General features: G+C 39.8%; 1 protein-coding gene across 1 annotated transcript; it reads right to left on the bottom strand.

The window, feature by feature from the left end:
- Positions 1-1536: 1536 nt before the first annotated feature.
- Positions 1537-14062, bottom strand: ceacam19ly.L (carcinoembryonic antigen-related cell adhesion molecule 19 like gene Y L homeolog). Its single transcript, XM_018226708.2, has 7 exons — positions 13847-14062; positions 10672-11025; positions 9627-9893; positions 8699-8839; positions 7682-7743; positions 4255-4287; positions 1537-2224 (listed from the first exon to the last, which is right to left on the bottom strand). Exons 1-7 carry the CDS (start codon positions 13866-13868, stop codon positions 2174-2176), a joined length of 930 nt encoding a protein of 309 aa, XP_018082197.1. The 5' UTR covers positions 13869-14062; the 3' UTR covers positions 1537-2173.
- Positions 14063-14497: the final 435 nt, after the last annotated feature.

The following is a 14497-nucleotide window of genomic DNA, read 5'->3' as shown; positions in this document are numbered from 1 at the left end:
CGGAGGGGGGCAGGGCCCGGCTGCGCGTCACGCACCAGGGCCCGCCCCCTCAGCGAACGCTACTGTATCTTAGTTTGGATCAAGTACAAGGTACTGTTTTATTATTACAGAGAAAAAGGAAATCACTTTAAAAATTTGGATTATTTGATTACAATGGAGTCTATGGGAGATGGCCTTTCCGTAACCTTCTGGATAACGGGTTTCCGGATAACGGATCCCATACCTGTACCACATGATAAATGCATCACTAGTGGGGCTGTCACTGACAAGGTTCCGTAGCCCTTACTACACATAAATACCTAAATGAAGGTGTTTTGCTAATAACGGAATACTTTGGCCATTTGTTAAGTTTCAAAACGCATTTAGGAAATGTATTTCTCAATTACTTCTCAGTTTCTCAATTGTTCCCCAAATCATTGCTCCACCTCATTAGCAGTGAGAGATAAGAAAGCTCCGCAAACAAAGGTAACACCACAACAGCTTAAATATGTGTATACTTTATTGAAAGCGGCACTAGAATGCATAACAATGAAATAGAAATATTTAAGATGGGGTATTTAAGAGAATAATATGCCCTTTCACAAACAAATACACAGTATTCATTTTACTCCTATAATATTACATGGCACTGACACAATAAAGTTTAAAGGAGACATGTCACCCAGACAAAAAGCTGTATAATAAAAATCCTTTTAAAAAATCCTTTTAATTCAAACATCCATACCAGTTAAAGGCATTTCAAATCTCAGCTGTCACATCATACAGTATATTGCCTGCCTCAGATATAAAGGTGGGGCAAAAATGTACTTTCACTTTCCATTCTGCACTTCCTAGAGGTCACTGCTCTCCCCACATTCGCTCTCCCCCCTCATAGTCTAAAATTGTGTAGTCAGGGGCATGTGTATCAGGATCCATTCTAATGCACAAACAAGATTTTGGGATGATGCAAATGGCACCTCCCTGCTTGCTATGAATGTCGATTCCAAGACTGAAGGACACGTAGAGGCACATTTATCAAGGGTCGAATCTCAAATTCATGCAAGTTTTTTTTCTTTAATACTCCCATAAACTCGAAATTCGAGCAATTGATATTGATTATAAAAATCTAATTTTTTAAACTCGGGTGAATAGGATCGACCTGAAAAACTCGAATCAAATTCAAATCGAATTATAAAAACTCGATTGTCAGGAAGGCTTTAAACAACTCCAAATTGATCCCTGGACCTCTCTCATTGACTTAAACAGGTCTTTGGTGGCGAATAGTCAAGTTCGAATTCTCAAAGGGCCAGATTATGATAAATCTCGAAAATCAAATTCGATTGAGTAGCCAAAACAATAACTTTGTAGCCTTATAGAGCATTTGTTTTTTTTACATGTGGTCAGTGACTCCCATTTGAAAGTTGGAAAGAGTCAGCAGAAGAAGGCAAACAATTAAAAAAACTATAAAAAGGTAAAAATCAAGACCAATTAAAGCTTTGTTTAGAATTAGCCATTCTATAACATACTAAAAGGTGAACCACCTCTTTAGCCAATTTATATAGTGTAAGTAACGTTTATTTTGCTTGACAAACGCAGTAGAAAAAAAATGTGGAATTATTTCTCAGGCACAGGTCTTTAACATATGAAATGGTCATAACAGGGGAGCCCACAATGGGGTCTGATCATTTAGGATTTGGGGTAATTACCCACCCCTAAACCATTCCCAACCTAATTTTTAAAAGGTTTTTTTTAAAAGCCATGTCCTCCCCACCCTTCTGATGATGACATTACCAACCCTTTCCAAATGCTTCTGTTTTGGCCCAACCTGTGAGCAATCTACACACCAGTGGGGTCTTCTGTGAAGTTTTCCCACAGAGGGGGTACCACTATGAGTGCAGGAATATACCAATGATATGATCCAATCATAATAGGGGCCCACGAAGAATGACACCTTTTCAAACCTTCCTGATCAATATCTGCCTGAAATTAGACCAGATATAGAATGGGCCCTTTAATAGGCAGATTTGCTGACGACTGTGCTGTCTGGAGGGGCGGAGCTTTTCTTGGTCCATGTATGGCCAGCTGTAGAGTGAGTAGCAGACAGTGAAACCTTTATGACAGTTGAGAATATTTGCGCTATGAAGAAATTGTGCAGCTCAGGAAGGGTTTCTCCACACAAAGGCAATTTTGTATCCTATTGATGACTCAGCTCGCTGTATGTATCCTGTGTTGGGTATTCAAGTCCCTGAAAAAGATTCATATATTTTATTAAGAATCATTTAGAGCTCAAACGTTCCTCTTTGTAGTGTTTCATGGTAATATTGTTGACCTTTCCTTGGGAATGGCTCTGACCCAAGGGAGATGCAATTACTGCCTTAAATTGGCATCATTTAACACCTACACTTGTGCAGTGCCCAACATCAGGAGCTTCTTTTTGTACAAGCTAACCCTCTGCATAGACTCCTGCACAGGTCCAGACCGGACCTGTTAACCCAAAACCACTGACCTGCTAGCACCCTGTCTCCGCTGCTGGAACCTGTACTGCCTTAAAGGAACAGTAACACCAAAAACGGAAAGTGTGTATTGTTGCCCTGCACTGGTACAACTGGTGTACTTTCTTCAGAAAGACTACTATAGTTTATATAAACAAGCTGCCGTGTAGCCATGGGGGCAGCCATTCAAGCACAGGATACACAGTAGATAACAGAAGTTCTGAAGAATCCCATTATATACTACAGAGTTTATCTGCTGTGTATCCTGTGCCTTTTCTCCTTTTTTAGCTTTGAATGGCGGCCCCCAGAGCTACACAGCAGTTTCTTTATAAAATAAAAAAAACTATTGTAGAGTTTCTGAAGCAAACACACCAGTTTTACAAGTGCAGAACAACAGAACATTAGATCATTATTTTGAAAGACTCTCATTTTTTCATGTTACTGTTCCTTTAAACTTTAGCCTACCCGGAGCACACACCAACTGAAAGTGAGAGTGCCGTCACTATTTGTGTGATCTTATTTTTAGTGTGCAAGATCTGTATATGTTCTACCAGAGTGTCAAATCCTCTGCTCTTGCAATGGAAACAATTGAGATAAAGAGCAAGAAAGAAATTCTATTTTTTTTCCAATATATGAATATATGAAGCAGCTACACATTGTAGACATTACCATGTCTTTCCAATTTGTCCTCAACTGCACTCGGATGTATATCAGGATGTATATCAACTGCATGTTTATTGTAATCAACACACCCAGAGCTTGTGCAGTTCAGCCACAATACTCTGCAATGGAATATAATTGGCTTCATGGCTGAGAAGCCATAGGAATACAGAATGACTACAAAGGGCAGTAGCTACAATAAGGCACATTTATCAACACTGGGCAAATTTGCCCATGGGCAGTAACCCATGGCAACCAATCAGATTACTGCATTCATTATTCTACTTGCAGCTGGCTTTAAAACACTAATCACTGATTGGTTGCTATAGGTAACTGCCCATGGGCAAATTTGCCCAGTGTTGATAAATGAGCCCCAGTATTGAACTTCTTCAATGACCCATTCATTGCTCACTCACTAGGCTCTGTTGAAATTCCCCTCCAAATACAGCAGCAACTGCATTGCACCAGCACATACTGTAGACTCTAGGATTCTAGGACTGTCCACACTAATGACCCCTAAAATATTGTATATGAGGGTGGATGTGCTTCTGGCCACCTAGTGTTTAAACAAACCAAAAAAAAACAGTGCTAACAAGGAATATTGTGCTTCTAGGGACAGTCACAAATTGCTTTGTTCTGTGTAAGAATTCATTGCATTTTGGCCTGCTTCCACCTTTTTTTAACTTGTCTGAGCATTTGCCCTTTACCAAAATGGCCGCCAATATTTTTATTGTTGTGGCCATCTTTGATATCATGTTTACCCTTCTGAAGTATGGTGAATGGTGCATCATCTAGAGCAGGGATCCTCAACCTTTTGAACCCGTGAGCAACATTCAGAAGTAAAAGGAGTTGGGGAGCAACACAAGCATGAAAAATCTTCTTGGGGTGCCAAATAAGTGCTGCGATTGGCCATTTAGTAGCCCCTATGTGGATTGTCCACTTACATTAAGACTCTGTTTTGGCAGTACATCTGGTTTTGATACAACCATGTCAATCCGCCACTGAGCTTACCCTCTACATAGCAGGATCTTTCTATCTCAGGTACAAGGGTGTTACACCAGTGATTCGTTTTGGACTATTTTTAAAAATGGCTTACTAGGATAAAAGAATAAAGATAATTTACCATGTACGGGAGTTCCTCTTTTGCAGGCTGAGCCTAAGGAAATTAAAAAAAAAAAGAAAAAAATATTTGAGATGGAAATAAATTGCCTTTCAGGAAGCATGGCAGCAACTGAAGTCATCAATAGGAAGGGCTTTGGTTGACAGATACCATAAATACTGTGCATTATTTCAAGTATAGGAATAAAACAACGGAAACCCAGAAACCCACTGGGGAGCCTGTTGGGATGCGAGTTCTTCCTGCATTTATCAAGGATCAGGAGCCGGCAGTTGTTGAATGGTAAATGTATTTATTTATCAAAGAAATAAAAAAAATATAAAAAAAAAAAAACAGAAGAAAAAATATTTGTTAACTTTTCGTGGAAAACACTGTTCCAGCTCCATATAAAAAAAAAAACAAACAAAAAAACAGGATACTTTACAACTACCTCTTTTCAGGCAGCCACCCTACACTAGCTCTAGCTCTGAGATCAGGAGTTCTCCTGAACAGCATTTTGTATGTCACTTAAGTATGCGAGTCTGCCTTTCCCAGCAGCCCATGCTCTTAAAGGAGAACTAAACCCCCCACGGTGGCAAGTCCCCCTTACCTGCCTCCCCCCTTCTAACTGTTACCCCAGAATTGTGTCCCCTGTAGGATCACTGACCGTACATGCAGAGTGAGCGCAGCAGAGCTCACGGGCGCCATCGTTGACACTTTGGTAATCTTCCGGTTGGCAACAACTGCGCATGCGACGGAAATTGCCGAAGTGCTGGAAGACCTGAAGATTACCAAATCGCCGGAAGATGTCACCAGTGAGCTCCGCTGCCCTCACTATGCATGCATGTATGGTCAGTAATCCTACAGGGGACACAATTCTGGGGTAACACTTAACAGGGGGGAGGCAGGGAGGGAGGCAGTGGGGACATATGACTGTGGGGTTGGAATTCTCCTTTAAAGGCACATTCAGCTACAACAAAGTTAAAACTATTAACAAAAACATACATTTATTTAAATATACAGTTTGCTTTCTATCTCCCTATAAAAGGAGCTCAGAATCTTATGCTGCAGCTTTTACCAATTGCTAATTAAGATCAGTGGATGTTTCCTGCACACTCCCAGTGCTAAGGTTTTGCTCACATTATACCGAATGGGGAACGATACACTTGGGAAGTAATATTTTTGAAATGCTGGATAAAATGTGGAGAGCATAGTTTATTTTGACTGCAGAGGAAAAAAAAAATGGGCAGAAAAAGAGTTTGCTGGCTAGCAATAGAGAAAGGGTAAAAACATTTATATCACACACAGGCAGACAAAATAAATCACTGTGCATATCCAACAGAAGGAGTCTGTTGAAGAACAAGCTTTCACTGGGTAGTATGCGAGTATATGCACAGTGATTTATTCTTCCTGAGCATGTCATTGATAGAGGTGACACAAAACCTATTAGTAAGCAACCCTATAGGAAACCTGAAAAATACAAACAATTTATAAGGCAAGAAATAATGCAGATGTTATTGCCTTCTGTAAGTAACTGGTGTTCACCAGTAGTGTTTGTACCAAAAAAAAAATTATTCATTTTTTGTTGATTTCAGGAAAATAAATCTCATATCTAAATTTGACTCATAACCAATGCCAAAACTTTACTTGTATAAATAATATTGCAATTATGGTACAGAAGCCACTGCCTAAAGGGTGGGTAGTTTCTGTGAATGAATATTTAAATAGAGTAGATGCTGATCACCTGGTGACAGCATAGAAGCTATAAAAGTCTGCGGAGCTTCAGGTGTGTGCTTGCGGAGTTACTGCTGACCCCCTGCTGGTGAAAGTGTATACTGCATCTTTGCGCATACATTGTTTTCTACATTTTCTACAAAAAATAAAGCACAATTTTCCACTGATGATCTGCTTGGTTTCTGAACATACATACGCCAAAAAATAAAGAACATTTTCATACGACTACAGTGCTTGTGTTCCCACTCCTTTTATTTTGTTTATAACCCCTACACCCATTGAGAGGTGAAGAACCACATCTTTCCCATGACACACTGTTTACTGCACAGTAGATATAATTAGTATTAGTATAATAAGAATAAGGCATTTTTGAAAAGTTCAAAAGGTGCCAAATATCCATCATATGGTCTCATATTACAATAGTTCTTATTCTCTGCACTATATGCCATTATATACCAGCAAACGACAGCGTGAAATGCTGCAAGGGCCAGAAAGCTTTATAAAGCTAGAGGGTCAAGCAAGGGTGGGGTCAAGTAAAAAGAACAACTGAAAAGAACAAGTCCTTTCTTGAAGAGGAGAGACCTAATTTTGAACGTTGATTTAATCTGTACTCCTATTTTATCTGAGTGAGAATGAAAACCACTCATTTCAAGGGTTTTACTTGTGAAACAAACTTTAAACAAACATTTGGAAAGATTTTTGTACCAAATAATCAGATAATGATTTCATATAAACTTCAGCAAATATTTGTTTTTTATGGTTTTGTTACTTCTTAGGGTTGTGGCAGACAGGGAGATTAGTCGCCCACGAGGCAACTTCGGGCGACTTCGGAAATCCAAAGTGATCCCGCCGGCGATTCGTATTCTTGTTGGTGGAAAGGCAGTACGGGAAGATTAGTCGCTCGCAGTGGAGGAGATTTGTCGATGGGTGACTAATCTCCCCATCTACCACCACCCTTAGGGTGGGGGCACACGCTGCTATTCAGGGAGATTCGGGCAACTAATCTCCCCAAAATGCCTTCCTAGAATGTGAATCTCTGGCGGGGTGGCACTCGGATTGCTTTCTAAAGTCGTCTGAGGTTTCCTTGTAATGCAAATTTGGGCTTCGGAAAACTTAGCGATCCAAGTGCCATCCCACCGGCGATTCACATTCTATCCGGCGGGAAGGCATTTCAGGGAGATTAGTTGCCCGAAGAAGAGGAGATTTGTTGCTGGGCGACTAATCTCCCCGAATAGCAGTGTGTGCCACCACCTTTCGGGTTAGTTCACACGAGGAGATACGGGAAGATTTTGTCGCCTGGCGACTAATTGACTCGTCTTCTGAGCGACAATGTCCCTGAACTGCCTCAGCATGTTTTCCCATAGGCTATCATGAAAAGTCGCAAATGCACACGTGGCGATGCGTTTTTCATAGTCGCCTGAAGCGGCTCGTGTGAACTAACCCTTAAACTAAACAGGGCAAACAGGGAAAATGAAAACAGGGAAATGATCTACCTCAGAAGGAACAAACATGGAGTAGCTTAAATTCCAATGTTTGTCCTGTTTAGTTCAAGAAATAACAAAATTGCTTGATTAAAACCATAGGCAAAATGTATGTTCAACACAAACCCTTTTCATTGCACTCATGTTGAACAAGGGGGAATACTGCTCCTTTAAGAGCCAATAATAATGGGCAGCAACATTTCGGAAAGATGTTTTGTGAATGAATTTGCATTGCTTACCATTGTTGTAGCAAAAACATTGTAATATATTCTGTAGGAATCTTGTCTCTCAGTGGGTTGTTCTAAATGTTGGTAAAAATAGTAATTATGAAATACTCAGGGAGACAATATTATATATTTTCAGACATTAACATGGCTATTTTACATTGTCATAATGAAATGAGTAAAGTTACAGTTTTACAAGTGCAAAGTACAGGGACTTAAGGGAACCCTGTATTAAAGACTTGCCTTGTGCTGAAGGCAAATTCAAGGTTCCCTTAAAAGGAGAAGGAAAGGCATCTTATACTTGGGGATGCCAAATGTTAGGCACCCCCAAATGATTGTATTGACTTACTTCCTATAAGTAGAAAACTGCACCGGCCCGGGGTTGTACCAGTGAGCACCACGGAGTGATCCACTGTCTATTAGTAATGCTGTTAACACCATGCCTTTCGGTCAATATCATTCAGATACCAATGCAGTAAAAATGTGCATTGGAACTTGTGTGCAATTCATCATGGTGGATGAGTTTACCCCTGCATTGGTGTAGTGAAAGCAAATAGCTGTGCACACTATTAAGTTAGGAATTATGCAAACAAATAAATAATGCACTTTGTATGGAGAGTGGCTTTGGTAAATGAGCCCTCATCACTATCTTATAAGCACTTTTTGTTCTCTTTCTCATGGATTCAATTTGGGTAGAAACTCTCATGAAAACTTTTAAAGCTAAGGGCAGACAGGCAGATTCCTGGCGACTAATCTCCTCTTCTGCGGGGCGACAATCTCACCGAACTGCCTTCTTCCTGCCGTCCATCTGATTGAATGAGAAAACGCCAGTGCAATGCACTCGCGGCGCTTCGATTTCCGAAATCATCCGAAGTTGCCTCACAAGGAAACTTCGGGCAATTTCGGAAATCGCCAGGCGACTAAATCTCCCCGAATCTGCCCGTCTGCCCTTAGCCTAAAGCTCATGGAGAAATCAGGAATTTAAAAAACAGAAACGTTTTTCTCATGCTGGTTAGTGTTCTTATAGCTCACCTTGCTGTGCCTCTCTCATGGGAAGGATATATCTTTTGAACAGTAGAAATGTTGTACAGATGATGAGTACAATGCCTATAATGGTGCCACAGATGATTCCAGCCATAGAGGCAGCACAGTTGTCTGAAATAGGTTCATTATCTGGAAGATTAAAACACACAGTAAAGGGGTTGCATACTGAGTTTGCGAGACGCAAAGCCCCACGCAGGAATCCGTAACTGCTTTCAGAATTGGCATGTTCAATATATTTTTTGGCTTCACCACTTTAGATTTGGCTAAGCCTACAGAGACCAGTAGTACATTAAGTGCATTTTTCACGGTGTAAATTTGCCAAATGCCATCAATATGTCCAAGGTGAAGATTCCAAAATGCTAGCTGTTTGCCAGCTATTAACTACAAGACAATCTTGTTATTGGGACATGAGGTTTTCCAGATATGTTTTTTCCCATAATTTGGATCTCCATACCTTAAAGGGATTCTGTCATAGGAAAACATGTTTTTTTTACAAACTGCATCTGTTAATGTGCTCATCCAGCAGAATCCTGCATTAAAATTCACTTTTCAAAAGAGTAAACAGATATCACTCCAACTTGCAGTGCAGCAGTAAAGAGTGACTGAAGTTTCTCAGAGCACGTCGCATGACTAAGGTTGCCACCTGGCCTGTATTTTACCGGCCTGGCTGGTAAAAACTATGGTTGATCCTAATGTTATTATTATTTTTGTTTTTTTCCAGAAAAGGTGGCAACCCTACACATGACTGACGGCACTTGGGAAACCAACAACATGTCTAGCCCCATGTCAGATTTCAAAATTACATTTAAAAAAACATGAGCCAAAGCATCGCCTGGCAATGGGACATACAGTACATGCTTGCAGCCATTTCACCCTTTCCATTTATTACTGATAATAGGTTGTTAGCGTTACTCACAATTCACTATCAGTGTGAAGATGTCACTCACACTCCTGCTGACAGCATTTTTAGCTTCACATTGGTACTCTCCAGTATCTGATAAGATAATGTTGCGTAAGATTGCAGTCCTGTTGTCTGGAGACAAATCTACTCTGGAATGGAGACTGTTACTGTCTTTGCTCCATAAGATACTCTCTGAGTTGGCTGTTTCACATGTAAGGGAGACAGTCTCATTTACCTTGGGCCGGGGGGTGGAACACCTGATCACTGGTTTAGTAACAGACTCTATGGATTTAAAAACATGATTGGTTACTAAAATGACACACTAGATCAAGGGAACAGCATGTTATAAAAATGTAGCTTTAGTATGGAGAAGATCACAAATAACTATCCTAACACAATGCATTGAGGGCTACCATTAAACCACATCCCTTCTTTAACTATTGAAGAAATCTTGATAAGATGCAGTTTAGCCAAAGTCATACCATAGTTCTAATACTTTTCTCTGATAGAGACTAGGAAATTAGTTACTATTGAGAGTGTTGCATAAAGCAGTGCCCCCCTTAAAGGTCCAACCTTTGTTCAGGGCTCCTTCGCTACTGAAATTGGTCCAAATGTTGAAAAATATTGGTGTACCAGTCACAGTTCCAAGAATATCTAAGACCTAGCTGATCTTCAAGCTTGGGTTTCAGGTGTTTCTAGGTAAGTAAATGGCAATGCGCTAATCCACCCCAGATGGGACAGCCACACATTTTTGGGACCATTGTTTTTAGCAATCCTGGGGTCATAAAAATCCTTGGAGTGCTACATTCTTCTTGTCTACATACAGTTAGATAGCATTGTCCCAAAACATTTTAGAAGTGATAGGCCAATAGGCCTTAGTGTGGAATATTTATTAAATATGGCAACCAAGGTATGGGCTAACCACTTCCTGTGCAATTTAAAATTCTTATTCCATCTGGATTCATACAGAAAATTGAACGGGACTGGCTCTAAGTTATTCTGTTATGTTTTAAATCTTAAGTCTTAACCTTCAGGAGGCTTTGAAATAAAAATTACTCACCATAAATAGGCAGGTAAACTGTCACTCTTTCGATATCCCTTGCCAATATCATCACCATGTAATTCCCTTGGTCTGTACGAACAAGGTCTGAGATATGTAAGGAGCCATTTGCGAGCCCATGAGCCCTATGGAAATACTGATCACCTGGTGTTTGTGGAGGGTTAGAATTTGGATTATAGTGTAAGATTTGGTTGCTAGCATCTGGGTTTGACCCAAAATACCACCTGAAGGCTCGTACTGTACCAGTGATTCCTCTGACATTCAAGGTGACAGACTTATTGATCAGTGGATGGCTAGGGACTAGTTGAATATCAATTCCACAGCTTGACTCCATCCAAAGACTGATGATGAATGCTGAAAGGAAGAAAAGCCCACATCAGAACAGTCTTATGGGGTAATTTATTAAGGTCCGAGTTGTGTTTTCTTGAAAAATTCGAGTTTTTCGTTGGTAGATTTATTATGCCCCCAAAGCTGCTAAAAGCCCAAATTAAAAAATACTTCATCTAAAATCTGTAGATGTCATGTAGAAGTCAAAGACAGTGGTCCTTTTAACCATTCGAAGATGTTTTTTGCCTTCATGATTGGAATTTTTTAATGCTGGTTTGCCCTCGAAAGCTTGATAAATTCGAGGTATTGGAGTTTTTTCTCCGATTGCATTCAATCGAGTTTTTTTACAATCCGATTTTTTTCATAAATAAGCAACCATCTGAGTTGTGCTTTTGCTTTTATTTGAGGAAGAAAAAAACTTCACAAACTTGACCTTTTATACAAAAAAGAAAAACCCAGAAGTGTTAAGGATGCCCAGCCTGCAGCTAAGATATAATGTCAACTGATTGTATCTTCAATAATGTATCTAATGTGTCCAGTACAGAAGCACAGATCTTCAGTGCACCCCTGCCAATGCAATGGGGGTTTTGTACACTACTTTACACTAGGTCCAGTAACCTACAGCATACAATTAGAACAATTAGAACCGGAAGCCCTGACCTTTTTTTTACCCATAAACCACATTTAAATATAAAAAAGTTGGGGAGCAACACAAGCAGGAAAACATTTCCTAGGGGTGCCAATAATGGCTGTGAATGGATATTTGGTAGTCCCTATGTGGACTGGCAGACTACAGGTGGCTCTGTTTGGCAGTACTTATGGTCTTTTTGACTCCAAAACTTTCCATCAAGTCAGAAATATAAATATGAGTACCTGCTTTGAGCAATATCAAAGGACTTGGTGAGCAACATGTTGTTCTTGAGCCACTGGTTGGGCACTATGAATTAGAAACTTGTCTTCATACAGCAGACCAGCACATTTCACCTCCTGATTGGCTGCTATAAGTTATTGGAATAGGATAAAACATTGTATCTGTACCGCTCAAGTCTGCTCACCTTACTCTATATCTGTGTCTCTGCCAAGGCAACTCACTGCCCTCAGCATAAAATGCAATATTCTGCATGTTTCTCTCTTTCTCTCCCTGTAAGTAATGGGCGAATTTATTTGTCAGGCGCAAATTCATGGCGAATTCCCGTGATTCACCGCCGGCGAATAAATTTGCGAAACCGACACAAATTCGCTGATGTCCAAAAAAATGGAATGGATTTTTTGGAAATGAGACGACGGTGCCTAATTTTGAAATGCCCCAAATTTCCCATCACTACTCCCTGTATGTTTGTAAATATTTCACAAGAAGTCTCCCTGTTTCCACTTTTGAAATCCTACTTTCAGTGCTGCAAGAACCACATGACAAGAATCAGTTTATTTGAAGTGGCTTTTGTGGTTTCATCGCAGCTCAGCAGCCTTAATACTCTTTAGAGAACATCATTGTCATTCAATTTTTCTTCTGCTTTCATTTCTCTTTTAACCTAATATACTTTCTGATATTGTATTCCCAACCCTTACATATAAATCAAACATAAAGTCACTGTGCAGTTCTGACGGTGGTCTCTGTGATCTAGGCCATTTTTTTTCCATATAAATATAAACATGATTGGTAAATGACCTGATTGACTGCTCTGTGTTACTAGATTAGGGCAAAAATGAAATATCTCTATATCTAGGCATAGTAGATTGTAGACTCTGTTTTGCACTAAGTTTGGCTATGAGCAGTAATCCCTAAGAAACCCCCCTAAGGAATGGTATATTTACATGATAGGCATCCCCAAGTGATTATATATATATATATACTTACCTGACACCCTGGGCCGGTGCTCCTATTAGGAGAAAACTGCACCGGTCCAGGGGTTCTTCCAGCGAGCACCACAGAGGGATCGGATTCCTTTCTGTTTTTTCCAGCCGGGGTATATACAATAACATATACAATAACTTGTGGGTGCCTAACTATTGGCAACCCCAAGTAAATACGGACTTTTCTTCTCCTTTAAACAGGTGACCAGTAAATGCTACCTGCTGATTGGTTGCTATGGGTTACTGCCCCGGGGCAAACAGTGCATTTTTTTACATATCCTCATAAATGACAGAATGACAGAAGAATATGTATAATGCACAAGTACAAAAACAAATTCCAGTGCAATTTCTCAAGCATATATTCTAGTTCAAACCAGCACAACCAGGCAGATGGTTGGTGAAAGGACACCCCTCATGAATATAGCACTGCTAAATGCAGAATGCCAAGTGCAAGGAGGACCTACCCCCACAGCCACTGACGGCAGAAAAACATGGCTGCTTGCTCCTGGCTTTTCACTTGGCCCGTTGGAAACTATTTGAAAGCTCCCAAAAATGTCCTAATGTATCCAACCATGCTATACCTATCTCTGATAGAGTTCCCGTTAGTGTCCTAATACATGCAGCGTGAGCAGTCCTTAGTAAAGCAGCTGTCAACACCAACACTTCTCATAATAAAATAGGTTGTTGAATGGGCTAAATGCATTAATAAAGTGTGTTGCACCTCTTTGCTCGCTTTCATTTATGTAATCAGAAATGAAGCAGACCATTAAGAACTATAATAGGTGCAATATAATCTATTTTGTGCACAGATCGCACAACAATATTAATTTCAGTGGCAACTAGGGTATTAAGGATCAACTTATATAAAGGAACATGGTAGGGCATGGTCACCTTAGTCAAACGTCTAGATAAATCTTGTATAATCAGATTATGATCTGCACTAAGTGCTTAAATCATATCATTAAAAGATAAAATAAAAATGTAGAATCCCCATTACCTGTCAGTAGGTATCCCCTCATGCTAAGCGTCCAATTTGTTTGTAGAAGCCGGTGCTATGACAGTTGCAGTTACTGTGCTGTTATCTGTATGTTTGCACTGTCTCCGGTCAGGGCCCCTGTGGGAATGTTTAACATAAACAGAAACTGGACAGTATTTGCCCAATCGATACATAGGAAAATAACAAGAAAATTCTACCAGGTTTCAGCAGTATCCGTATCTTTTCTATGCCATTGCCCCAGTTAGCCGTATGCAATATTACTGGATCAATGCAGTAACTAATTGCTAATCACATTTTTACTAATTATAATATAATGTTTTCAGTTGTTACAATATCCAAAGTGATACTGAATTCTTGTTCAATTTTATTATACACAATATCATTTAGTCCAGGGGTCAGCAACCTTCACTATCAAAAGAGCCATGTTGCCCCCTCTTCCACTAAAGAAAACTAGTCTGGAGCCACAAAACATAACCAAGCTTAAAAACTTTTAAAAGTTTTAACCTTTTTTTAATTGTAACTGTTACAACAACAGAATACAACAAACAGAAGTGCAGTGTGTATGTCCTACTTTGAAATAAATTAAACACTGAATAATAATAATAATAATATAATGTGACTTCTGTTTCTGAAGCTCCTGTAACAACTGTA

This window comes from Xenopus laevis, chromosome 7L (genome assembly GCF_017654675.1).
Source record: "Xenopus laevis strain J_2021 chromosome 7L, Xenopus_laevis_v10.1, whole genome shotgun sequence".
Classification (NCBI taxonomy): Eukaryota; Metazoa; Chordata; class Amphibia; order Anura; family Pipidae; genus Xenopus; species Xenopus laevis.
This window is presented reverse-complemented; position numbering and strand designations above follow the sequence as displayed.